This window comes from Hyaena hyaena, unplaced genomic scaffold, assembly GCF_003009895.1.
Source record: "Hyaena hyaena isolate Hyena2069 unplaced genomic scaffold, ASM300989v1 scaffold_35, whole genome shotgun sequence".
Taxonomy (NCBI): Eukaryota; Metazoa; Chordata; class Mammalia; order Carnivora; family Hyaenidae; genus Hyaena; species Hyaena hyaena.
This window is the reverse complement of record NW_024080667.1, coordinates 5614838-5642605: the sequence shown is the minus strand read 5'-3', so window position 1 is coordinate 5642605 and position 27768 is coordinate 5614838. Positions and strand designations below refer to the sequence as shown.

General features: G+C 50.3%; 1 protein-coding gene across 1 annotated transcript; it reads right to left on the bottom strand.

Annotated features, from left to right (window-relative positions):
• Positions 1–4035: 4035 nt before the first annotated feature.
• CDA (cytidine deaminase) lies at positions 4036–26199 on the bottom strand. The gene is made up of 4 exons (XM_039229036.1): positions 26008–26199; positions 15078–15189; positions 9465–9522; positions 4036–4496 (listed from the first exon to the last, which is right to left on the bottom strand). Exons 1-4 carry the CDS (start codon positions 26159–26161, stop codon positions 4380–4382), a joined length of 441 nt encoding a protein of 146 aa, XP_039084967.1. The 5' UTR covers positions 26162–26199; the 3' UTR covers positions 4036–4379.
• Between the last annotated feature and the right edge of the window lie 1569 nt (positions 26200–27768).

Below are 27768 nucleotides of genomic sequence, written 5' to 3'. Positions count from 1 at the left end.
CTCCTTCCCCCAACAGGATCAACTTCTGCATCTGTTGTAGCATTTACACTACATGATTGCTACCTGAATTTCTTTTCTGTGGCTTCTTTTTTATATTCTTTCTGGTTTTTTTTTTTTAATGTTTATTTTTGAGAGAGAGAGAAAGAGAGAGAGAGAGATCATAAGTGGGGGAGGGGCAGAGAGAGAGGGATACAAAGAATCCCAAGCAGGCTCCCCACTATCAGCGCAGAGCCGGATGTGGGGCTCAATCCCACGAACCGTGAGATCATGACCTGAGCCAAGATCAAGAGTCAGACACTTAACTGACTGAGTCACCCAGGCCCCCCATCTTGCTGGGCTTTTTTTAAACTAAAAAAATACTTTAAATAAAAGTAATATGAATATAAGGGTTAGAAAACACTAATGGTGTATATGGATAGGCTCATCATGAAAAACAATCATCTTCTGTTCCAATTCCCTGTAAGCCCAGAGGCAATGATACTTTACTCTTTTAGTATTTCTCCTATAGTTTTCTTCAGATCTCTGAAGTCTCCTGCTTCGGAAGACTGAGCTATTTAAAGCACAAAGCTGACCATGTCACTCCCCCTGCCTGAAACTGACAGTTCCCTTCACAATAAGGTCAACCCCTTACCAGAGCTAGGCCTGCTCTCTCTGACCCTCAGCCATTCTTACCCGTGTCTTCTTTTCCTCCTTCTGCAGCTTTGGTGTTTACATCTTTAGAGTGACCATGCCTTTGTGTTGTCCCCTCCTCAAGACGGCTAGACCTCAGTGGCTTTGCTCCAAAAGAATAGCATTTGGCAAAAGTGATGGGATATCATCTTCATGGTTGGGTTACAAAGAGGCTCTGGTTCTGTCTTGCTCGCTCTCTCCTGCTCTCTTCCTCACTTCTGTGGGAAGCCAGCTGCTATGTTGTAAGCTGCTCTGTGGGAAGGCCCATGTAGCAAGGAAGCAAACAGTAACAGCAACGGCCCCCAGGAACTGAATCCTGTCAACAACCTTGCAAGTGAGGTTTGAAGTGGACCATTTCCCAGTTGAGCCTTCGAGTGAGATTGCAGCCCCGGTTGACGTCTTACCCACGCCTTGGTATGAGACCTTGAGCCAGATGACCCAGCTCTGCCCAGATTCCTGGCCTGAATGAACTGTGAAATAATAATTTTTTGTTGTCCTAAGCTGTGAATGTTTTTGGCATAATTTGTTACACAGCAATAGGTAACTAATGCAATCATTATGCCATATTATTTTCTGTTCAGTCATTGAGATTTTCACCCCCACCCCTTAATTTTCCCTTATCCTACCCCTCAAAAATGATGTTAACAGACTGGATGTTCCTTCCATGCTTGTTTCTGTGCCCATGTAATCATGCACAAAATATTAAGTGTGTGTGAGAGACTTACTAGGCCATTTTATTTCTTATTCTTGCATAGCACTTTGTAGCCTCACTTCTAACAGGCACCCAAAGTATCCCTAGCGCCCGTCAATTATAGCCTCGCTCTCCTCCCTGCTAAAAGGAAATCCTAAAGAACCTTGTATTTTACATAAGCAATTAGCAACAGCTGGCAAGAGAAGCAGAAATATACATGCTTCTATTTCTATTTTTTCCCCTGGGAATCTGGGACTCCACTTTCGAGTCCTAAAAAACACAGACAGCTCTGAATAACAGAGCATGTGCTGCTCTGAAATTGCAGGCGCTCAGAACAGGGGATACAGAATTAAAGTCCTTTTATTTTAAACAAACATCCCAGCCCCTCTCTGGCCAAGTGAGTGTTGTTCTTCCAAGTGGACATTGTTCAAATAATTCTGGGATCTTTCTTTGAGGATTGCCTTCCCCAGTCTATCTCCATAGAGTATAAGGATACTGGGCTTAGTGCTTCAGGTGGTCCTCAGTCTTCGCTCCTCCCCAAGCCCCGTTCCCTAACCGGATGACCCTTCTTGTGATCTGGCTGCAACATCCTTCCTCAGCGCCGCCTTCCCGTTCTCAGGCAAGCTCCACTTCTGCTGCTTGCTCCCAGAGCACTGTCTTTCCCTCGGTGACACTTGTCATAAAGTACTATAACTGAGACCTCTGTGCGGGCAGGGATTTTTTTTCTGCCTTATTCACTGCTGTGTCCCCAGGGTCCCACTCCAGTCCTAGAACACAGTAGGCATCTGATCAATAACTGTTAAAGGAATGGACAGATTGGCTTGTTGGTACCAATCAAATCCATCCTCAAAGGACCAACGTTTGTCACCCTTAATAAAAGCAATGGCTGATTCATTAAAAGAGCTTCTTGAGGGTCCACCACTGGGCTCATGGTTTCATTCAATCTGCACAATGACTCTATCATCCCTATTTTAGAGATGAGGAAATTGAGTCTTAGAGTAATGAAATAACTTGCCCAAAGCCACATCGTTTGGAGGCTGTCTAACTTCAAAGTTGAAACCCATTGTACTCTCTCATTTTTTTCTTGTTACATTTAAAAAAATGTTTTGGAAATTTAAAAAATCCAGATATGTACAAAGAAAACAAAATCACGAATCTGGATTCCCATTGACCAGAATTTGAACTGATATCAACATCTTGATGTATTTCCTGCCAACTTTCTTTTTTTTCTTTCTCCATCCCCCTTTGTTGAGAACATTCAGAAGACTGTGCTGAAGACCCCAGCGACCATTCCTGAAGAAAGGCGGAGTAGGCTGTATGGCAGCAAAGCCGGAACTACCTTCCTGCCTCCCAAGATGGCGGCAGGTAGTCCGGGTGTGTTGTGGAAAAGCCAGACTGCAACACCTGCAGGTGCTCCAGAAGTGAGTAGAAAGGACCCATGGGGAAGGGGTGACTCACCTGTCCACTTCCTGTGCCCCCGGCAACTTGCTTGCCTAGGAAAGAGGAAATCTATGCTCTATTCTTACCAGCCAGTGGGGCTGGTCCCAAGGCCAACTTCCAGGAAAGATACCCAGAGACATCAGCCCCCTTTAGAGGGCCAGCCTGGCTCCTTCCCTTATTCAGTCCTCACCTTCCTAGTTGTGTGTGCTCATGACAGAAAGAGGGAGAGAATCAATGTTGGTAACCAATGCATCAATAAGAGTCCCCTCTCTGACCCTCCTCACACCCCAGAAGGCAGCATGGCACCTCCACTGTGCCCACCTTGCCCTCGGTATCCGCTTGGATCACAGTTTATATTTCTGTGCATTCGACCTCTTTACACCTCTCTTCCTGTCAGACGGTGAGTTAGCTCCTCAAGGGCAGAGACTGTTTCTTATATATCTTTCTCTTTGCAGTATTTGCCACAGAAAGGATATAAATAAAGGCAGCCAAATACCCGCTGTGGGAGAATGGAAAAATCACTTGGAATCAGACAGACCTGATTTCAAATTCCAGCTCTGCCACAAATTAGCCGTGTGACTTTGGGCAAGTGGCTTTACCTCTCCGAGCTTCGATGTGCTCATTGGTGAGGTGAGGACTAAGTGCGTTCACAGATGTTACACACCTGAGCACAGCTCACGGCAAAGGTCACGCACTGTTTCTAGGACCGCCGTGGGAGTTACGGGCCCCGGACTTGGGTCTGGGCTTTGCCACAGTCTTAGGACAAGTCACCAACATCTCTCAAGTCCAGTGCCCTGGTCTGTAAGAAGTGGGGGACACCCGCTTCACTGAGCTGCTGAGCACCTTAAATTAAAAAAAAGAATCCATGTGAAAGTACTAGGCACACAGTGGGTCTTCAGAGATACATTTTTACCCTGTCTAGACAAACGCATGCCTTTCTCTTTTTACTTTGGAAAATCTCAGAGCCATGCAGGTGGATGGCGCCCGGTGTTCAGGTCTATCCTGAGCCCCAAACAAACTCTAGAAATGGCCACCAGTAGTCTGGCCCAGCCCAGTGGGACCCCCCATCTGGAGGAGCAAGAAGCCTAAAACCTCAGCTCTCCACGGTACACAGTTCCACGGCGCCCATCTCCTCTCCGGGAGAAAATATCCAGGTCTTTCTATAAAGACAAATCACCCTGTCATCTAAGTGTTGTGAACAATGACAGAGACAGAGCAAAACGTGCACTCCCAAATCAGGATGCTCCGTGATGTCTATAATTAGAAAAGTCACTCAGGACAGGACGGAACAGGAAGGAAAGGAAGGGGTGGGTGCTCCTGTCCTGGGGAGGACAAGGTGGGCTGCAAGGAGGGATGTTGGCCCAGGACGGAATGAAACCCGTTATCGTTTCAGGTGAAGACCACCATGCTTGAATGTAACTCGGAAAAGCCATCTCTGCCCAGCCCCTGTAAGGCTGGGGCCCGTTGGGTAGACGTCCCCAGGTCTGTGCGAGCATCTCCATGACGTTCTCCGGGCAGCTGTCTCCTTAAGCACGCGTGGAAACCCAGGCTCTTCCAGGTGGTGGGTATTCCCCGGCCTTTACTGGATCTTCTGCGGGCCTATGGACCCAAAGGGGTCAGGTAGCAGCTCCAGGACTGTCCTGACAATGTACGTGCCATCTGGCTTGGTCATGTAGACAGCCCAGTTGGTGCCAAACTGGAAAAGAGGCAAAGCCAGCGTGAGGGAGGCAGCGTGACCAAGGCGTTAGGCCTGACCTGGATTTGAGTCTGGCTCTACCTCTAATGGACCTCTCTGTGCCTCAGTTTTTTCATCTGTAAAATGGGGATGGCAATAATCATACCTGGCCCAGTGAGCTTGAGGAAAGAGCCAGCAAGAGAATGTCTGTTGAGCAGTTAGTGTGGTAGGAACCCCTCCCTAAGGAGAAAGAAAAAAAATGAAGAAGAGAGAAGACTTCAAGGTCACCTAGATATGGGTCCAGCCGCCTACATCCCCCATGTTCTTGTAAACTGAAACAACTTAATCAGACTCCATGTTTATGTGTGTTACCATATATAGGAGACAAAGAAATAGAAAATGTATAAAAAAACTATGCCATATGATGTGGGCGCTCAGTTCTTTTGGGTACGAACCCAACTGAGCGGTGCCGGCACGAATAAAGTTCCTTCCTGGAAAGAAAAGCCTCGGTGTCACGACTCTCTGTGCAAGAATCCTACAGCATTAGTACAAGTGCTCAGCACCTTGTTGAAGGGCAGTAAGTGATCTGTTCTGTGATGAGAGACTCACCCAGGGCTTCACAGGAACAACATCTAACCCCCAGGCCTGACCACCTCCTGCTGTAACAAACAGCTAATATCTGCTTCCTTATAACACCTTCTCTGCTCTTCACAAGCACGAGCAGTCGCCTGCCTGCCTCACCACACACCAGATGTTGCCCGTGTGTGATTTTGCTTTCTGCCCTCGGAGGTACATACTATTATTTTTTTTTCTTAAAGTTTATTTCTTTTTGAGAGGGAAAGTGCAAGTGGGGGAAGGGCAGAGAGAGAGAGGAAAGAGAGAGAATCCCAAACAGGTTCCACACTATCAACGCAGAGCCTGATGTGGGGCTCGAACCCACGAACTGTGAGATCATGACCTGAGCGGAAGTCGGAAGTTTAGCTGACTGGGCCACCCTGGGTAGGCGCTATTTCGTTCCCCATTTTAGGCTTAGCAGGGCAAAACCAGGAAAGTGAACATTTTAGCCCAAATCTGTTTCCCCGTATGTCTCTCCCACTCCCAGGAGCTACCACTTGCTTGCTGTTTGATCTTGGACAAAAGATTAACCCCTTCCCCACCCCGGGGCTAGGGTCTTCATCTGTGAAATGACAGAACTGAAGAACGTACCAGGCAGGAAGACAGCCGTGGGCGATGCAGAGGCCCAGAGATGGTGTCACCAAACTGGGGCTCGGCCTGGCCATCGTGTTGGGAGAATTACAATGGGTGGGAGGCACCTGTATGCAGTGCCCGGCACACAGTAGGTGCTCAGTTAATGGAAGCTGTTCTTCCTGATGACCAGGTTTGTTACTGGCAGCTCGCTCTGCAGCCCTGCTCTTCTTCCACGCTTCTGTCTGAATCACTACATTATCACCAGGCACGTCCGTCTTTGGCTTTTTAAAAATGTTTGTTTATATATTTTGAGAGAGAGAGAGCAGGAGAAGGGCAGAGAGAGGGGGAGAGAGAGAATCCCAAGCAGACTCCACACTGTCAGCAAAGAACCCAACAAGGGGTTTGATCTCATGAACCGTGAGGTCATGATCTGAGCCGAAATCAAGAGTCAGACACTTATCCGACTGAGCCACCCATGAGCCCCTGGCTTTGGTGTTTTAAAAAAAAAATATTTATGTCATTTTATTTTATTTCAAGGGTTTTTTTTTGATGTTTATTTTTGAGAGAGAGAAAGAGAACAAGCAGGGGAGGGGCAGAGAGAGAGACACACACAGCATCTGAAGCAGGCTCTGAGCTGTCAGAACAGAGCCTGACGTTGGGCTCGAGCTCACAAACCACGAAATCATGACCTGAGCTGAAGTCAATCGCTTAACTGACTGAGCCACCCGGGCGCCCCTTTTTAAAAATATTTTTTTTTAAATGTGTTTATTTATTTCTGAGAGAGAGACACACACACAGCTTGAGCAGGGGAGGGTCAGAGAGAGAGGGAGACACAGAATCCAAAGCAGGCTCCAGGCTCTGAGCTGTCAGCATAGAGCCCGACACAAGGCTCAAACCCACGAACCATAAGATCATGACCTGAGCCGAAGTCGGATGCTTAACCAACTGAACCACCCAGGTGCCCCTAAAATATTTTTTTAAAGTTCATTTATTTACTTTGAAAGAGACAGAGACAATGCGAGTGGGGGTGGGGCAAAGAGAGAGGGGGCCAGAGAATCCCAAGTAGGCTCTGCGCTGTCAGCACAGAGCCCAACACAGGGCCCAAACCCACAAAATCACAAGATCATGACCTGAGCTGAAACCAAGAGTTGGACACTTAACTGACTGAGCCACCCAGGTGCCCTTGGCTTTTTTTTTTTTTTTTTATTAATGCTTTAAGAAAGGCGATTTTTCTGCTTGGCAGACTCTGCCTGAGGATGCGGATGAAAGTTGAGAGGTGTGACTCTAAGCACCAGGACCCCGGCCCCCAAGCTTCATCTGTAGTTATTTGCAATTTGGTTGCGGTTTGCCTCTCTCTCCTTCAGCTATTTCATCCGCCTTCTCCATTTGCCAACATCTAATCTGTTTAGAGAAAACAGCAATGAGCAACTGGACTAAGCCGGAGCCCTGGGAGCCAGGGAGCTGGCATCCTGATGTGGCTTCCTTCCATGGCCTTGGACTTGACAATGGTGCTGGCAGCCATTTCTGGCCCTCCATTCCCCGCCCCCAACACAAATATGGTGATGACGTCCATATTGTGAACTCAGTGCCTTTTTGGTGGCATTTTCAGCTGAATTTGGGAAGTGAGTTCTGCTACCCGTGTCTAGTTTGCAGGCCTGGCAAGAAGCAGAAAGAAAATGGAGATGTGGGCATTGCTCAACAGATGCTTTGAAAGCCCAAGGCACAGAAGCAAATGAAAGGGGTTGTTACCCCCTCTTCCCCCGGAACTAAACAACCCCAAAGCAGAAGGCCCCGTGCAGCAAGCACCATTATATCTCCTCCGTGGCCGGAAAGAATCTGTCTCGTCAGAGAACCATAACGGCAGGGAGGCGGCTATGAGGAGGGAGCGTGCACTGTGTGGTCAGCCAGAACTGGCCATGAATGCCAGCTCGCCATCACCGGCTGTGGGTCCCTCAGCAGGTCGCTTTACTTCCCTGAGAAGCGGGGGTAACCACCTACACTTCTCCCATAGGCTGGGGTGGAGATTACAGGAGATGTGATGTCACATCGAAACGCAAGGGCCCTTGGGATTCTCAAGCTGGTGGCTTCAACCTTTTAGGACTCTCGAGGACACAGACCTCTTTGAGAGTGTGTGGAAGCTGACACCCCACCCCTCCCCAAAATGTACACACATAAAAAAAAATTCCACTGAGTCAAGAATAAGAACTCATCAAATCCACCCCCCCCCTTTTTTTTTTAAGAGAGAGAGAAAGAGGAAGGGCATGCAGGGGAGGGTCAGAGGGAGACAGAGACAGAGAGTCTTAAAGCAGGCTCCATGCCCAGCTCAGAGCCAGATGTGGGGCTTGAACTCATGAACTGTGAGATCATGACCTGAGCCCAAATCGAGAGTCAGACGCTTAACTGACTGAGCCACCCAGGCTCCCCGTCATTCAGTCTACTTTAAAAAAAATGTTTTTTTAGTGTTTATTATTTTTGAAAGAGAGTGAGAGACAGACAGCAAGCAGGGGAGGGGCAGAGAAAGAGGGATACACAGAAAATGAAGCAGGCTCCAGGCTCTGAGATGTCAGCACAGAGCCCAATGCGGGGCTCGAACTCCCGAACCACAAGATCATGACCTGACCCAGAGTTGGATGCTTAACCGACTGAGCCACCCAGGCGCCCCAACCATTGAATCTGCTTTTAACCATTTTTAAGGGTACAGTTCAGTTCCCTTTGTTCTTAGAATACAAAATCCCCTCTGTCCCGTGGCCTATAAGGCCCTGCCCCATCACTCCTCTCTCTGACTCACTGTGTTTGAACCTCTTTAGCCCTCTTACAACTTAATCAAACTCACCAAATGTATGGGCATTAAACTTGCTGGTTCCTTTGCCTGGAAATCTCCTTCTGTAGACCTTTGTCTGCCTCACTGTTTATTATTTATATCTCTGCTCAAATGTTATCCTCAAAGACAGGCCCTCCCTGGCCATCCAAAGCAGTGGTTGGCTGGGGCACCTGGGTGGCTCAGGAGGTTAAGCTTAGGTCATGATCTCATGGTTTGTGAGTTCAGTCCCTGCACTGGGCTCTCTGCTGTCAGTGCAGAGCCTGCTTCGGATCCTCTGCCTTTCTCTCTGCCTCTCCTCTACTCCTCTCTGTCTCTCACACACACACATGCTCTCTCTCGAAAATAAATTTAAAAACATTAAAAAAAAATAAAGTAGCTGTTGGCAAACTATTTTTCTGTAAAGGGCCAGATAGGAAATATTTTAGGTTCTGCAGGCCACAGGGCTTTGTCAGAACTATTCAGCTCTGCTGTTGTAGGGCCAAAGCAGCTATAGACAACATGTGAAGAAATGGGTATGGCTGTGTGCCAATAAAACTTTATTAAACACTTATTTATAAAACACTTATTAAAAGTAAGGGGTGGGGGCCGGATTTGTCCTGGGCCAATGTTTATTGATCTCTGACTCCTTTTTCTGCATTTTCTTTTCCACAGCCCTCATCATTCTCAGAAACGCTGTTTATTTTGCCCCTTATTTGTTGTCTGTCTGTCTCCTGGACTAGTCTACAAACAGTGAGGGGGAGGCCTGGCTTGTCTTTTCACTGCTGTCTCCCCGGGGCTATGTCAGGCCTAGCGCACAGTAGACACTCACTCAAGCAGCTGGCGTATGAAAGAATAATCTCCAGCGATTTATGCAGATGTCAGCCCGCAGGGCGAACGGGACAGTAGCCGTGTGTCCTGGCTGGCTGCCTGGCTTTGCTCCCACGGCCCAGGAAGGCAGGGAGGCACCTAGTTTACATCTTCCAGAAAGGAAAGGTGTTTACCTCTCTCATGACTTGCCTGCAGGCTCCACATGGTGAGATAAAGTCATCTTGCAGGTCACTGCGGGGGGAGGAAGAGAATCGAACATGGATCAGTCTCTCCCAAAGCATGAGGACGATTACCAAAATTCAGGCCCTGAGTTCTAGCCCAGCTCCCGATGCAGTCAAGCCCCACCCAGTGGTTTCTGATTCACAGACGCACGGTGTCGCAGAGGCTCAGAAGAAACACGAGGTGGCTTTCCACACTTCTGAGGGGCAAGGCACAGGCAGGCCCGTTGTTTTCTTTAGTGCGTTTGGAAAATGTTTAGGGAGCCCTTGCTGTCGCCCACACTCCAGAGACACGAAGATTAAGAAGAATTTGTCTCTGGCCTTTGGAAGTGGCACAGCCCAGGGGACAAATGAGAAAACTAAATGAGTTATCATTTTAAACAAAACGCAATAAGAATGCACAGTGAGAATCCCTGACTGAGCAACGATAGAGAATACTGTGGAGGAGGCGGCATTCGGTCCGGTCCTCAGAGGAAATGCAGAGCTCATAAGTCACCATTAGTGAGCACCTACTGTGTGCCAGGATCTAAACCAGGCACTCGATATACATGATTTCTTAGAATTCTCATGGCAACCTGAGAGTCGGAATGACCATTTTACCTGCAAGAAAATAGGTTCAGTGAAATGAAGTAACTACCAGAGGTGCTAGTCTGAAGCCCCGTGTTTTTCTGTCCTGCAGGCAAAGGAAACAGTATATGCAAAGGCCCTGTGGCGTGAAAAAAATGAAATGTGTGAGTCAAAGAGAAAAATGGGCTTCTCTGCCTCTCAGAATGGAGGCGCCTACAGGCAGTCCTCTAGCTCTGAGCAGGACGAAGGGGGAACTGAACAGTAGGAACCGCCGGGCCTGCTGGAGCACCAGAGGCTATGCCAGCCGCCATCATCGCCCTTGCCCTTCTAGACGCACAGCGCTGTGAGACCTCTGCAAGAACACTGGGCTTAAATTCTGGTGTTTGGTCAGCTCCTCCTTTTGCTAAGCATGTGTCACTTTGAGATGTGCCTAGAATGTCCCAGGCATCCAGCGAAACACTGAAATGCATGCTCTCATTTTATTGTATTTTTTTAAAATTTATTTTGAGAGAGACAGAGACAGCACCAGATGGGGAGGGCCAGAGAGGAAAAAGACAGAGAATCCCAGGCAGGCTCCCCACCACCAGGGCGGCACCCGATGCGGGGCTTGAACTCCTTAAACCGCGAGATCGTGACCTGAGCCAAAATCAAGAGTGGGACACTTAACCCCCCGAACCACCCAGGTGCCCCTATTATCCCATTTAATTTAATTTATTTATTTATTTTTTAATTTTTTTAAAATGTTTTATTTATTTCTAGGAGAGAGAGAGAGAGAGAGAGCGTGAGTAGGGAGGGTCAGAGAGAGAAGGAGTCACAGGCTGAAACAGGCTCCAGGCTCTGAGCTGGCAGTCAGCACAGAGCCCGACGCGGGGCTCGAACCCACGAACCGCGAGATCATGACCTAAGCGAAAGTCGGACGCTTAACCGACTAAGCCACCCAGGCGCCCCTTAATCGGCAAATATTTATTGGCGCTTTGTGCCAGGCACTGTCAGTGCTGGGGATACAGCAATGAACAAAACAGACAAAGCTCATTGCACTCAGGAGTTTTTCACTAGTGAGAGGAGCCAGACAACCAGAGAGCCAAACAATGAACTATGCATCAAGTGGAGGTGGGCATAGATGGTATGGGTTACAGAAAGCAGCTGAAGGGAGAGACAGCGATGGGAGCTATTTTATAGAATCCTCATGATAACTTGCTGTTATATATGGGATTCAGTCAAAGAAAGGTTCTGCTCCACGGAAAGGTGGGTCCCCTCTGAGCATGCTCCTAGGCTCAGGACAAAAGCCCATGGGGACAGGAGAGGGCGGGGACCCCAGGACGCACACTCAGCCAAAGGAACCCTTGCGATTGCCAGGCTCTGGCTCTGGCTTCCATACAAAGTCTAGTCAGAGAACCTCTGCCTTCAGGGCTCTTACTGTCTGGCAGGGGAGATAAAGTCTGCATGTTAATACTGTAACATAGGTGGGCTGTGGTTAAGACCGTGGGACAGGTGGGGCGCCTGGGTGGCTTGGTCGGTTGAGCGTCCGACTTTCGCTTGGGTCGTGATCTCGCGGTTCGTGGGTTCGAGCCCCGCGTCGGGCTCTGTGCTGGCAGCCAGCTCAGAGCCTGGAGCCTGTTTCGGTCTGTGACTCCCTCTCTCTCTGACCCTCCCCTGCTCACGCTCTCTCTCTCCTAGAAATAAATAAAAACATTAAAAAAAAAAAAAAAAAAAAAAGACCGTGGGACAGGTACTCTGAGTGAAATTCAACCTCCCTTCCATGGCCTGTAAGGCCCTATGTAATCTGGCCCCTGCCAAGATCACCACTTCCTTTCTCAATTTTATGACATGCATGGCCAGCTTCCCAAAGGATAGTTCCCTGGACAAGGTGACCTGTATTAGGGTCTTCAAGGGCATGGGGTGAACATGCATTCCATTGGGAAGTTGGATTTAGCTTAGGCTTCTACCACTAAACGTCACAAGAAACTGCTCCCAGGCAGCGTAGCTCCGAGAGCCACAAGGCAGCCTGATGACACTAGCTGACTCTTGCCTTACATTGCACTTCTCCACGCGGGCACGGTGCTGAGGAGCTTAGGTGAATTAACTCATTTAACCCCCTAACAATTGCATAAGGGAGGGACTGTTTAGGTATTTTCATTGTCCTCACATTATAGGTTGTGAAAGACATGACCTGACCTGCCAAAGTCACAGACCTAGTAAGTGGCAAAACCAGGATTTGAACCCAGGATCTGTGGACCCTGCCATTGGTAGTTTTGCAACTTGCAAAGGATAAGGTTAAAACAATCATTTTAATGTTTGTTTGTTTTGAGAGAGAGGGAGAACCAGAGCATGAGTGGGGGAGGGGCAGAGAGAAGGAAGCACAGAATCCACAGCAGGCTCGAACCCTCAAATGATGAGATCATGACCTGAGCTGAAGTCAGATACTTAACCGACTGAGCCACCCAGGCGCCCCTAAAACAATAGTTTTACTTTGTTGCATACCCTGTGCTGGGAAATCACTTCCTGCATCCTCACAACAGCCGTGGGTCAGTTTTACTCTCCTCCTTTCTACAGATGAAAAGCTGAGCTAGGCTTCTTGGGCAACAGTCGGGCAGGATTTGAAACTAGGTCTCACTAACCTTGGAGCCAGGGTTTTTAATCATTACTCAACATTCCCTCCGAGAGCTGGGATCAAAAGGCTGGAAGAAGACGCCTCCCAGAAGCCGCCGGGTGCAGGATGCCTACCAGCTCGCCAGCCCTGTGCTGGGCTGTGCGGGGCTTGACAGCGTCCCTGCTTTGTGCTGACTGTGGTCACGCGCTGGGGCCATCCTTATCAGACTCGATGGGCTGGAAACTGATCAACTTTGATGGCTGTGCTGGGGCCCGCATGGGACAAGCCTAGCTCCCCATTAGCAAAACCCCAGCCTGGGCTCACACCGTGCGTCCTGGAGATCTCGAAGGGGCTCTCTGAAACCGTTCATACCCCGTCAGTGTTAACAAGGGAGCTGGCACTTTCTGCTCATCCTGTAAACCCCACGCTCTCAATTTAACAAGTCATTAGTGCGATAATGACTACATCTCTGGCTCAGGGATGCCGGTGCAGGCTGAATCCCTGGAGCAGAGCAGTTGGGTGCGAGAAACATGCAGGTTTTATGTAAATAAGGACACTTGCTAATCATCACTAGCAATACCCAGTCCTTTTTTAAAAGTAGATAATGACCAGGAGAAAGGAGCGTTTTAGAACATTCTGAATAGAGGAAGGCCACCGTGCCATTATCCTTTTGTTGACTTTCGCCTCTTTTTCACACCGAATATCACTGTTTTCTTGGATCAGTTTCGGAATTGAGTTATTCTCTCCCTCTCCCCTTTTAAACAAAGCATAATCCACATCCTGAGCTCTGCTCATCTGCACAAAATGTTCCCAGCACGGCCTCATTCATCCCTCCCAAAGCCGAAGGGAAGCCAGGACAGACCTCGGTGACAGGGAGGGCTCGAGGAAGCTGGGGCCTTCTCCATATGCGCACCTTGGCTTTAGTTACTCAGGAAAATAACCTTCAATAACCTGGTCCGCCTCCGGGCCAGACTGAAACAAAGTTTTAGGATCTTACAAAGAAACGGGATTCCTGGGTGGCCCTGTTGGTTGACTGTCCGACTTCGGCTCAGGTCATGATCTCACATTCCGGGAGTTTGAGCTCTGTGTTGGGCTCTGTGCTGACAGCTCAGAGCCTGGAGCCTGCTTCAGATTCTGTGTCTCCCTCTCTCTCTGCCCCTCCCCTGCTCGTGCTCTGTCTCTCTTTCTCAAAAATAAATAAACATTAAAAAAATTTTTTTTAATAATAATAAAAGAAGACACGGGAGCTTGTTTCTGTCACACGGTCCCTGCTGGCCATTTACTAGGTCCCTATCTTTCTGTGGCTTGCATTTCTGCCGGCAAGGCTCTAGAGCGCCCCCCACAATGAAGAGGTGCTCCACTCCTAGTACATAACCCATGTGCCTGGATGCCCTGAAAGACCCATACGTGGTCAGCCATGCACCCATTTTCTGGATGGATTAAACATTTCCCATGGCATTTTCCCTGCATCATTAATTTGCTAAGAAAACTCTCAGACAGTGCAAAGGTACACACAAGAGCAATTCTCTATTAAATCGGAAGTGTAACAGGGTCCAAACTAGTAAAAGAGCCCATTTACGTGCTCAAACCTTAAAGCCACTGAGTCGGGGTCCGGGGCCAAAAAGAACTCAGTGAGCATCCCACGAGGGTCGCACATAGGAACTTGGATATTTATGCTGGGGGCATGTGGAACGAGTAGATGAATACTATTATTGTCTGCCAGGACCTGGGCTGGAATCTGATTAGTGCAAACTGTGACCTGGGCTTACCTGGTTGTCACCCCACCAGCTTGTGTTTGTTGTCCTGGTTCTTGGCACTCAGAGGTGGGCAATGCCAAGGGCAGTAGTCAGCTCTCACAGTGAAGGATCCCGGAGCAGCTCAAAGAGAGCAGGGAAGAGTGTTTGATTTCCTGGCACAGTACGGTGCCGTGGAATGAGCGCAGAGGGAGACTTCAGAGATCTAGTTTGGTCCCAGCTTTGCCACTAATTCCCAGGAAAGTTGCTCAACTTCTCTGGGCCTCAGTTTCTTCATCTGTAAAATGGTGGTAGTGGCCAGGGAGTCTATACCAGGTGATTTTCAGGGCGCTCTGGCTTTAGGTTTCTATGCTGCCTTTCTGTTGTATCCTGTGGGCGTTCTGTTGTTGTTTGTACTATTATTAGAGTGAAAACCACACCTGCCCCTGAGTTAGAGGTGCCTTGTTGTTTACCTGCTCTGTAGGCTCACTGAGGACACCGTCCATTTTTGACTTAAGTCTTTATCCTCAGCACTCTGTCAAGCCCAACAGAGCCTGGCACGTAGGAAGTACAGAATAAAGGCGTTAGATGAATGAACGCATGAATAACACGTGTGCGATGAGTGATGGTCAACTAGAGGGATGGTTGGAGCGGCAGCCTACCTTTCCCACCACTTACCTAGAGATAGCAATTGCCCTGAACTCTCTGTGCCCTTCTGAGATGGCCTTCTGGATGGCGGTTCGCTCCGCACAGACACCCATTGCGAAGCAGACATTTTCAATGTTGCACCCTGAGAAGACAGGAGGGGACCCAATGACATTTCCAGCAGAACCACTTCCCATGACAGGTGTTGAGTAAGAGGCTTACACCATCCCAGCGCAGGGAAGGACCGGTTACTCAGAGTGGGCAATCTGACAGGAAGCACTGGGAGACTCTGGGACCCACTGGTGCCACAGCCCTTCCCAGACTAACACCCACCCACGTTACTCACCCAGTGCCTCCATCTTGAAGCACAGCCTGGGGGCAGGAGCAGCAGAGTAGATGACCCCAGCCCCATCTCCCCAGCAAAAGTCAAGGCCAAGGGAGATACTAAGGTTTAAGAAGATGGGCAGAGCCCCTAGCCCCAGATCTAAGAGACAGAAGATTCCATGATTGGGCATGTGCAACATTTTCAATGCTGTTTACCAGCTATCAGAGTTCAGCCGAGTTCTATGTGAGCTGTGTTGCAAAATGAACCGTGAAAACCAACAAACTAACAAACAAGGAACTCCCAAGCTTTGCAAAGGGTGTCTGTGTTTGCACAAGCCCTGGGGCAATCCCAGCCCTCCAATGGGAGGCGTGCTGCTAAGGTGGCATAGTTCACAGGAAGGGAATTCTCCCCAGTGTCCTTCTCAGGAGTGTCCCTGGGGGACAAGGGGCAAAGCCTATTCCCATGACACAAAACATTGGCCTAGTCAGATTGGCTGACTAACAAACTCCCCATTTTCAGGGAGGTAAGGCTGTAAACAAATGGCTGGGATTCCCCCTGACTGTCGAGATGCGGTCTGCATCACTCTTCATAACTTGCCTTTCTCCCTCAGGCAGAGATATTGTTCCCCAGGATTTATTTTCTTCTTATTCCTTTAAGTAATACAGGTGACTCATATTCCAATATGGCCGCTCACACGGCCACTCAGCTAGAGACCATATTTCCTAGACTCCTCTGCAGCACAGTATGGCTCTATGACTAAGTTTAGGTCAATGGCATGTGGCCCAAAGTGAGGTAGGAGAGATGTAAATAGATTGAGTGATTGTCCTTTACTTCCTTTCTTTTACCCTCTACAGGCTGGGATGAGGTGCGACAGCTCTGACCGTGTGGTTTATGATCATAGGGAAGGAGAAGAAACAAGAGAGGAGGCACCCTGGTCCAGCTCATGGATGGAGCAGACTTGAGATGCCTATTTGCCTTGGCGCAACTGCCTACTCTGAGTTGTCATGTGAGAGAAGAGAATTCTGTCACATTGGACTCACTGTATCGTGGGATTTTTGTTACAGCAGCTTTACCTGGATCTAAGTGATAGAGAAATCTGTACTGAGAGTGAGACGCAGCTTTAACACAAAACATCTAAAACACATGGACTTGGTTTTGCTGTCGGGCAATACAGACGTGGCGAGGTGGAGAGCTGCTGGCCTTGTTACTCTGTGGCAGAGGGTTTGGTAAAGCCCCACCCTGTAATAACCTGGAGGGTGGATTGTGTTACTTATTGTCGACCATTAGGATCTTTCTACCTGACAACGGGAATTGGGAATTGGCCCGTTGGCAAAGTCTGATGAAGGGTGTCACCTTCTCACTCAGTCTATTGTTTCAAGGCCTCAAGGCAGCCACCATCAAAATGACCCAGCAGGGATGGGCCAGGTAGGGAAGCTAGTCAGTAAAAAAAGAGCAGTTGGCAGGCTTAAGAACTATGCCAAGAAAGGATCTCTGGGTGTGGTACTCCTGTATCGAAGCGAATAGGCCAGAAGGTTTCTAAGTTTTGGATAGAACTGGCTAGCCAGAGAAGTCAAAAGTCTGCCCTGTTAAACCTTGTGCTTGTCCAATCCCTAAAGAAATCCCTGGGTCCCCCAAGCCCCACCATCAGAAGTGAGCCGACAGAGGGGCGCCTGGGTGGCTTAGTCGGTTGAGCGTCCGACTTTCACTTAGGTCATGATCTCGCGGTTCGTGGGTTCGAGCCCCGCGTCGGGCTCTGTGCTGACTGCCAGCTCGGAGCCTGGAGCCTGTTTCAGTCTGTGACTCCCTCTCTCTCTGACCCTCCCCTGCTCATGCTGTCTCTCTCTCTCCTAGAAATAAATAAAAACATTAAAAAAAAAAAAAAAAAAAAGAAGTGAGCCGACAGAGCTGTGTGCCCCCAAGGAGGTCACTCTCTCCAAAACCCACTTCAGATGTGTGGCCAACGATAGGATGATCAAGGAAGAAGCTTCCAGAGGGCAAAGCCTGGGGCCCCAGTGGACACTGGGCAGGGGGTTGCCACCAGGGCAGAAAGGGAAGATAGAGTTCGTCCCAGGGCGGGGAGTCTTCTCACTTCTTGCCTGGCAGGTTTGATAACTGCACAGACTGGTGGCCACCATGTGTGTCCTCTTCTTCTCTTCCTGTTGGGAAATTTGGCGACCGTTATTCTGTCCTACTCTTGCCTGTTCCCACTCCACACTGAATATTGTGGGAGTGTGAACTGAGGTGCAGTGATTACCCTTTAGTTTTGGGAAGGAGATGGGTCCGCCTCCAGGTCCTGCTCTTAGAGCTGGATGCAGTGACTGGGTGGGACTTCGGGCTGCCTCTCTTAGAAAGGTGACAAGTGGGTCCTACGTGTTGAAGGAAGGGTGTACAGAGACTTACAGGCCACAGGCAGTTCTGTGACAAAGACCAACTGCTCCCACGGTTCGCTCTCCCACTAGAAGCCACTGGAGTTAGTAGGGCACAGGACTACCCAGCTGGAGACCACATTTCCCAGCCTCCCCGGAAGCTTCATGTAGTCTTGTAGTTTTAGCCAATAAGATATGAATAGCAGTAATGGGTACAACTTCCAGATGGCATTTTTGTGGGGACATTGCTTGCTCTCCCCTTCATCTTTCCCTTTCCCAGTGGCTGGAACACGAATGTGTCCCAGTTTCCAATACGTGGATGTGGACACCACTCCAAGGATGGCAGGACAGCAAGACAGAAGGAATGCGATCTCCTGAACAACTGTGTGGAACACAGCAGAGCACAGCAGTCCATCTGCCCACGACTGCAGCCCCCACCCCCCGGTCTGTTACATGAAAGAGGTAAGCAGCCATCTTGTTCTAGTCACTATCTATGTTTGTTTCATCACCTTCGACTCTTCCTTACCTATAGGACTCCCTTTTTCTAAGCGATCATGCAGGATTTGGTTTCTCTTGAATTCACCACATTTGGAAACGGTTTGGTCATTATCTCCTTGTATATTTTCCCTACAAAAGTTTCTGTCCCTGCATTATTTACATGGGCGTTGTTTGGAGGGGTTCGATGAATCATTCGATCCATTAAACAACATCATGGTTCTCAGGATCACAGGCATTCGTGTCCGACGGAGGGGAATGGGTGTCCCTAGACGGCCTGCCACACCCTGCCATTCCCTGGGCTGGGTACCTCTGCTGCCAGTGTCCTGCTAGGGCAGGGTCAAAGTGTTTGCTAACAGTTGTGCATAGAATGGCTGTGTGGTGTTAGGTGGGAACAGGTTTGGCCCTCCACTTTTGGGAAGAAGGATGGGTAGATGACAGGGAGTATCTATTGTTTTGACAGTGTAGCACCTTTCTCCTTCCCGGCCCCAGGGAATGACCCTCACCTACGTTCTCAACACTATTACAAACTCTCAACACTATTACAAACTGAAGCTGCCATCTTTTTCTCATATGACTTTTTTACTGGCCTAAGGATGAGGGCCTGACCTGCACTGGGCCAATCAGAGTTGGAGCACCTAACTCACTGGGCCAATCAGAGCCGGGCACTCTGGGTCAGGGTCGTCTGTGCCAGAGACTTAGACCGTGGCCTCGAGCTCTGCTGGTGGCCTGGTTTCCGTTCGTTGCGGAGGAGACCATTAGGAGACAATGAAATGGACACGCGGAAGAATGGATGAAAGATGAAATGAGGGAGGACCGGAAAAGAGTCTGGCACCGTTGCCCCCGAGGCCCTGGCTACACGCCAGCTCTCCCCACACTTTTAGGAGCCAGTACACCCTCCTTTTGTCTAAAATAGTTTGCAGGCCACAGATTATCTGTCGTTGATAACCACACAGAAGTTAGTTAATGCAGCTGCGATAAGGGACAAAGAGCGAGGAAGCTGCAACCCTGAAAGCAATGGTTGGCATTTACTGAAGCCACGTTTTTGACTTTGGCCAAGCCTTGTTCACATTCCGATGTGAGTTCCTACAGCCGGGGATAACCCGCCCTCTCTCAGGTCGATGAAAATTAAATGAATAGCCTCTTTACTCCCCACCCAGTCTCCCCGGCCAGGTTCCTGATGTCTGTCTGAAATGACTTCCTTTAAGCATGCCCTTGCCTGCCCTGCTCACTGTTGCTGACTTTGGCCTGGCTGCATTTGACTTCTGCCTCTCCCAGAGTAAGATCCTTGCTAACTTTATCCCCTGCACTTCATACCCTGTCTGGCAACCATCCCAGCCCTGCTTTGTCCCTGACTCGGGGGCACTTCCCTATTAAATGTGAGTCACATAAATCTTGGGTTTCAGCAGAAGGCTTGTCCCTCAGGACAATTGCCTGTGGCCGCCTTTGAAATTCAGAATGGCCTCATCAAGAGAAATGTCCCTTAACTGTGTGTGACAGTTACAAAGGGCCAGAGCCCACTCACACACCCCACTGCCCAAACAGAGTTTTGCAGAAAGAGCCCCTGGGGTCTGTTCTGCCCTGGGACCCTTTGCCCCACAGGCCTGACAACTTGGGCTAGAGACTAAAACCTCAAGACTCAGCATCCTCATTTGTAAAATGGAAGCTCAGGGAACTTGCGTGAGGATGAGTTAGACCATGCAGGGGAAGCAATTAGGGCCAAGCGGGGCGCAGAGGAAGCGTTCAGCCGTGGCCCACTGCTCCTATTAATGGCACAAAAGTTCAGGTTCGGGGGGTGGTAGGCCTGTGTGGCTCAACTTCTACTCCTTCTGGATAAGGTGTGACAGTGGCCCTGCCTCTGTCCTTCAGGCCCTTTGAACTTCTTTCTGTGACTACAAGGTCCTACATAATCTGGGGCCAACCTGCCTACCTCCTGGACTTCATCTCCTTTCACTCTTGAAGCCCACGGGCCTTCCGGCTGTTCTCCAAGGATGCCAAGCACCCTCCTGGCATATGGCATTTGCTCTGGCTGTTCCCACTGCCTGCAACTCTTTTCCCTTACTTGCCTGTGGTTCACCCTAGTCCTGTCTCTGCTCAGATGTCCCCTCCTCAGAGAGGCCTGCGGTGGTCGCCCTATCTCGGATCCTTTCTTCCCCGCACGGCCTCCAACCCTCTCGATTCATTTCCCCTGCTTTAATTTCATCACAGCCCTTGACACTTTCCCGAAATAAATATCTTTGTCTAATTCTGAAGTCACAGTGTAAATGTCCCCAGGGCAGCACTCCTTGGTGCAGAATGCCCAGCGCCTGGAGCAATGAGGCCCATGAGGCTCTCCATTACTTATCATCCAATGAGTGGAATTTCCCACTTTGGTGGGTACCAAGGTACAAAGGAATCATTTCATTTGGGGCCTCCAGCAAGTTTAAGTGGAATGTCCTCCTCTTGTTCAAAAAGAGAAAAAGAAAAAAGGGGAAGAAAGGGCTCCACCATGTACTGTGATCCTTTTACTTCCCTCAGCACAGAAAATAGGTTGTCATCTATCCAGGCAAAGCAATGTCATCACCAGAGTGGCCTTCACTTACTCTGAAACACACACGCGAGACGGGCTGGCCTGGCACCAAGTTAGGAATTCGTAACTGAAAGGCTGGACCAAATAATACTAGGATGATAGGCCTGTTGTTACTTCTTTTCTTTCATGGTTTTTCTTTTATCTGCTGGGCACTCCGTGGAACACGTCTATCTGTATTATGTCGTTGACCCTTTTGACAGCTCCGTAGGGCAGAGGCTGTTATAACCCCATTTTAGAGACGGTGCAGGCTGAGGCTGCTGGCAGGCAGCCTGGACTCACACCCTGTCCTTTTTCTCTATGGCATTTCAGTGAGGAGGTGTGTTAGAGTGGGTTTGGTGCTCCAGGCAGGGTGAGGGTCAGATGTTATCAAGCCATCAGCAAGGAAAGAAGTTCACAAAGAGGTAGTTTCGGCCTGGCCACCGGGCGAAAAGAGCAGTGCTCAAAAGCACTGACCGACTCCTGACTCCTGACGGATCTTAATACAGTTAGGGCGGTCCTTGTCACACACAGCTGGCGTCAGCATCTTCTGGACAACTACTTAAAAGAGATTTCTCAGGCTCCTGGATGGCTCAGTCAGTTAAGCGTCCAACTCTTGGTTTCTGTTCGGGGGAGCCCTGTGTTGGGCTCTGAGCTGACAGTGTGGATCCTGTCTGGGAGTCTCTCTCTCTCTCTCTCTCTCTCTCTCTCTCTCTCTCTGCCCTCCTCTGAGTGTGCACTCTCTCTCTCAAAATTTTTTTTCTCAACCTAATGCCTTACTCCTGGAGTTTCTGCTTCAGTAGGTCTGGGTCAGACCCCAAGAATTCACATTTCCAGCAAGGTCCCAGGAGGTGCTGAGGCCCCAGGTCTGGGGCCATAGTTGAGAATCACTGAACCAGAGAAATGTCATGTTCTTGTGCTTGAGGCAATACTACACTCTTCCCATGTTCCTACCTCCCTGCCCACGGCACAGGCAACACACAGCGTCACATATGAATTATATTCTAACTCAACTACGGAGTCCAGGGGTCTGAGTGAAGCTCATCTTTGTAAAGAGCTGTTTTTTGAGTGACAGTGGAGTGGACCAATGGATGAGCTGGGGGTACAGGTGTGGCGGGTGTAAGGAGGGCAGGAAGGACAGGAAGCCAGGTAGAGACACCTGCTTTGGCTCACCAGGAAGTGCTATGAGGGGTGGGGGGTGGGCAGGGTGCTTGGAGAGCAGTCCTGGAGGAGAAGGGGAGCCCAGGGAGAGAATCAGGAGGCCAGGGGCTGGCCTAAGGGAAGACGATGAAGGACCACATTTAAAGGTTAAAGCCAAGACAGGCAGGATTTAGCGATTAACCAGGACATCTTTAAGAATCTTTTTAGAAATGCAATTTGTTCCTCTCAGAATTCATTACAGCTGATCCAGTAAAGTGGCTTGTCCCCCAAATGGCGAAAGGGCATATTGAGTGTGAAAGCCCTCTAGGGAGAAGGACTGAGGGAGATAGACCAGTGCCCGGACAAACTTGCCCATCCGTTGGGTGGTGCCAGGAAAGGGTGGTCTCCAGGACTCTCCTCTGCCACCGCCTATCTGGCATTGTGCAAACACCGGCTGCCCCTGCTGTCCGCCTGCTGCTCCATCTCTTCTCTCTGTGTCCCCCCCCCCCCCAACAGCTCTTCCTTCCCCCATGGGCTCCTCCTCTCCCCAAAGCTCTCCCATAGCAATCACAGAAGGTAACTGTTGGGATCGATCACCATCCTGGTGGCCCATCCCGGGGCGGGGGGGGGGGGGGGCGGGCACAAGGCCCTGGTCAGCATCGAGGGGAAATGATCATTATTACAAGATGGTGACAGCAAGGCTGTCAGACCTGCTTTTGAATTGAATGAGACACCAGTGGCCTCGGAGGAGGGAAACTCCACACAGGCTGGGCTTTGGTGCAGCTGGAGAAAGTCACGGAACCGGGCAGACCTGTCGCACGATCAGATATAGACTCACAGCATCTAAATCCGGCCGTGCCCTCTCTGCCTCCTAATCTGCCTCCTAATTCACCCCATCGTGCCCTGTCAGGTCTCCTCTGACTGTTCTAGGTCCCCTCCTCTCCAGGCCCTGCCTTACTACCATCTGCCCTCCCTTTCCATCTACAGAAGGGATTCTGGCTAATGCCCTCCACTTGTCCCCGTCTCTCAACACACTTTCTCTGTCCCTGTCTGCATGTGCACCCTGTGGCAACGGGGCAGCAGGAAGAGCATGGCCTCAGTTATCTCATTCATAGAGGGTGCCTTTGGCATTTGATTTGGCACCTCCACACTCCTTCCTGTGGTAACAGACCAACCCAGCCCCCACTGGGAAGGGATGTGCGCTGGGCCAATCACACTCCTCTATCAGGACAACAGTGATTGGCCCGGGGATGTGCATGTGATTGGAGACAGACCAATAAGAGCTCTTCCCTGGAGTTTTTCCATCTCCCGCTAGTGGAGGAGAGTTCTTTCCTCTCTGCTTTTGAGGTTGTAAGAATATGAACCAGAGGCTGCCCGCACTCATGTCCCCTGATGCCTGGAAAAGGCCCATCTACAGGATTAGAGAAAGAAGCAAGCACCCAGAAGGATAAAGAAGGGCATGGTGACATCTGAGTTCCTGGATCCAGCTCTCCTTGGGATACTATCTACACTTGCCCATTATGGTTCTGGTTGGGTTCTGTCACTTACAACTGAAAGTGCTCCAATGCATGTGACACTCATTGTCTCTCTTCAGGTGGTGGCTGTGAGATGACAAGAGATCTTCCATACCAAGTGCTTAGTGAATGATCAATGCAGTGTAGCTATTACTATTGCAGTCAGTCCCTGCCCAGGATGCCTCAGCACCATCCAGTTCTGCCTCCAGCTCCACACCTTGGTCATGCCTCCTCGTTCCCCCGGTCTACCTGGCTCAAGCTCTAGAATGATATTCCTTTCCTGCATTCTACACCGCTCATCCCAAGCCCAGTCCATTTGTCCCATACAATTTTTCTCAGGTCCTTCCTTCCTCTTTGTTCCACTGGGCACTGTCCTAGTCTGACTCATTCATTCATACAGTCAACAAACCTCAGCTGAGGACATCTTACAGGCTCGGCGATGTGTCGGTCCCGTGGATGATCAGTAAAATAAGACAGACATCCTCCCCCCGACACTCTGTCCTCTGTCTTGGCCTCCTTGAGTACCTGTCAGACCAAATGTCCTTGAATTCTATTTTCATGTTCTTCTTCTTCTTCTTCTTCGCATTCCTGGTTCCCTACTTCCTACTTCATCAAATCTCAATGTCAAATACTTGCCCTTCACAAGTCATCCACAATCTGCCTCGAAATAGTAATAATATAATTATACCTTTAATAGTAGAAGGAGGAGAAACAGCCACTATTTGTGACATCCTTCTTGTGGGCAGAAACTGTGCGAAGCACTTGATAGGCACCAAATTGCTTAAAGCCTCACAACCTGAGAGTCCACAGCTGATCAGCACAGGCACCAACCATCAGGGAAGACCCTGGGGCCGTGCCAGGCTCAGCAAACCAGCTCTGTTCATGGCCATCCTGAAAGGTGGGCACAACAGCCTCGGCTTAACACATGTGTAAGGCAATTTGGGTGACAGGTGTTGCCTGGCGTCACACAGCTGATGAGGACCAGCACTGGGATTCAAACCCAGGAGCCCCCAAGTCCAGGGCGTTCACCCCATCCCAAGGGGCCTCCCTAAATCCCCACTGCACAACCAGGTTCTTCCCTGCGACTTAAATAGGTCACATTCCCGCTCACCCCATTCATTCACTCCTTCAGTCATCAGCTGAGGCTTCCCTTTCGAACCATGCCCTGTATAAGAGGAGGGACCTCCATAGGGGGAGAGACTGTCATTTCTGCTCGTTGCAATGATATCCCGGGTACTTGGCCCATTACCTAGCTTATCACAGTACTTAGCAAATATTTGCTGAATGAATGAATTCACACAAAGGGGCACTGGAAAGAATTAATGGCCAATTCAATGTTCAAGACGCTGGAGCCATGGGGCAATGTGGGCTGTGGTGTTGTTTGTGGTGGTGGTTAATGTTTAATACTCATCTGAGCCATCAGGGTTTGCAGCCTGATGCAGACTGAGCCTTGCAGGGTTGTAAGTGTTAATGGACATTCCTCAGCACCCTTTCACGTCTAGCACTGACTCAAGGTTACTTCTGCTCAAAAATGTTTAAGACTCAGATAACTTGAGAAACCAGAAAGAACCTCAAAGGTAAGAGATAACTTGAACAGCAAGAAGGGGGTCCATACAAGATGGGGGGGTGCTCCCCGCCAGACTCACAGCTGAGTGGCAGTGGGGGTGAGTGGCTCATAACTGGCTTCAGGCTGCTGGGGGTCACCCATTGGATGCACACATGTGAACTTCTTTTCCTTCTTGCCAAACAGAGGCAGATTCTGGGCAGCAGGGCTGGGTGTCCCCATCTGCCCACTGTGCCAATTCTCATCTGCCCCCAGAGAGATGGCGAGGGGCATGGCTTCCCTGCCACTTCCTCACTGCGGTTCCCCACTGTTTTGAATGAAAATGCCTCCCAGCTTAGCGAAAACAAGTCTGAACTTTTGTTTCGAGTGAGCTTTTCTGTAAAACCAACAAACCAAAGAAAAGGAGCTTAGGAACACATTAGCGCTGACTCCAATTCCCACCCTCCCCAGGCCGGCACTCACTGCTGGTCACCCAAACTTCGATGGCTTCCTCCTTCCTCCAAGACCCTCTGTCCTCTGAACTCCTCCGCTAACAAGTCACCGGGGCCGTGGGCCATCGGTTCCTCATTTTTCTTTCCTAGCACAGCAGTCGATGGGAAGAAAGCAGGCTTTGGGGGGAATCTCAGCCCTGGGTTCCCCCACCAGTGCCCGGTGCGACCTTGACCAAGTCGTCTCACCTCTCTGGGCCTCAGTTTCTTCACTGAAAAGTGGGCATAACGCGGAGGTCAGCAGGTGCGAGGGGAGGACTTGCTGATAAAACCCGTGGAAGCCTTAGCGGGGTGCCACGAAGACGGGCGGGGGTCAGAAAGTCAACCTGCTCCCTCCCAGCACTGAGTTACGGTCTCCCCTTTCCAACTTCCCTCCCCGTCCCACCTCTGGCTTCCCAGTCCTCTAAGCATTGGACGTCGCTGCGTCCGAGCAGCACCTGCGTCCCCGCGGTCCGGGACAGCAGGCAGGGCAGGGGCGAGTGGCAGCGTCCCTGGGGTGACCCCCTGCCCGGGGCGCCGCCCTTACCGGAGAAGATCCTCCCGTCCCGAGTGAGGAGCGCGGCCCCCACGCGGAAGTGACTGTAGGGGCAGTAAGCGGACTTCTTGGCCTCCCGGCAGGAGAGCAGCAGCCGCTGGACGAGCTCGGGCTCCAGGGCGCAGTCGGGAAGCTCCTGGGCCATGTCTGTGTCCCAGGGCGGCGGAAGCGCGCAAGCCGATTCTCCGCTGCCAGCTGGCCAGGCCCGCGGGACGCTGGCTCCTCCCCCGGCGCGTGTGAGGGCGGGGCGCTGGGCGGGGCCTGGAGAGGGACCGCCCACCCCGCTCCCAGCTCCTACCCCACTCCAGCTCCCCCGAAGGTTGGGGTCCGTGGGTGTGGTGCGGGGGCCCAGCGTGGAAGGGTGCGGCTGCGCGCACGCACCTGTGCTCACCCTCTCCCCTGGGGGCCATTCTCGCTGCTGACACACTGAGGGGCCAGTGGGACGGGACATGGGTGCCCCTGTGTAGGGGGCCACTGTGGACACACACTTCTCAGGAAAGAGCCTGTTGGGGATCAGTGTAAGTCCTGGGGTGTCCAAGCTCCAAGGGTTGCAATGCTCCTGTTTGTTGAATGACTCTCTCCTTCACTGGGGGATGTGATGAGGCTGAAAGGGCAGAGCCGGGGCAGCCACTCTGGCTCCGTGAGGCAGATTGTGAGATAAAGCAATAGGACCGAGGTGCTGTTTTCACCCATTTTCCTTCCAACTCTGGTCTTAGCCCAGAATTTAAAAGGATCTCAGCTGGAGGCAACCTTTGAGGTCGTCTACCCATGCTTCCTCATTTTTTTTGTTGGCAAAATGAACATTGGGTTGGTGGCCAAAGAAATGGGTTTGCATACTGACACCATCACTTTCCACATGTAGAACCACTGGCCGGTTCTTTGACCACTCTGAGCCAGTTGCCTCATTGCTACAGCAGGGATAGTGATCATCTCTGTTCTACAACCTCAGGTTATAGAAGAGCTTGAGCTTTGGAGTTTAGTAGACTTAAAATTGGTGTCCAGTTCTCCCATTTATTAACCATATGACCTTAGGAAATCAATAATCACCTCTCTCTGCAGCCTGTTTCCTCATTTGTACAGTGGGTGCACTAACAGCATCTTGCACAGTTGTTATGAGGATCAAATGAGATAATGTGTGTACAGTGAGCATGGTTAGAGGGTCCTGTGACATCATGACAGTAGCACACTTTGTGACTCCATGCAAATCGGGTTATTGACATTAAGTGACTTGGCAGGATCATAGGAAAGGCAGAGAACACCAGACAGAGTGTCCAGAGGCATCCAAATGTCCACAGACCCCCAGCAAGCAAGAGTGAGTCAGCAGCTTCTCTGAGGGCTTGGACAGAGAGTGGGGAAGAGGGAGGGGGGAAGGTAGAAGGTGCTGAGAAAATGAGGCAGCACATCCATGTCCCAGATGCTAACATCTCTGGGCTTTGCAGCCCAGTGTCTTTGTGTCCTCTAGCCTGGAGTGCTCTCCACGTAGAGGTACAGGCTGACCGGGCAAAGTAGGCCTCATTTTCCTCTCCCCTCCCCTCTCCTCTTCCCTGCAGGCTCCCCCCCACCCCCTCTTTCTACACATCCAGCCTTAGAGAAGCAGCTGGCTCCTTCCTGCCTGCTGTTGGAATTTTCTTCTGGTTCTACACAGTTGGCTTCTAGTGCAGTTTCTTGGATCGGAAGCAGGGCTGGCCGAGAAACCAACCATGTCCCCCGGCTTCTCTATCCCCGCACTACCCAGCTGCCCCAAGGGCCCCT

Coding starts and splice junctions, on each gene's coding strand:
- CDA (XM_039229036.1), bottom strand. CDS start 26,161: ATGGCCCAGGAGCTTCCCGACTGCGCCCTGGAGCCCGAGCTCGTCCAG. Junction 15,190..26,007: donor GGACGGGAGGATCTTCTCCG/GTAAGGGCGGCG, acceptor CTGTCTTCTCAG/GGTGCAACATTGAAAATGTC. Junction 4,497..9,464: donor GCAGGCAAGTCATGAGAGAG/GTAAACACCTTT, acceptor CCTCTTTTCCAG/TTTGGCACCAACTGGGCTGT.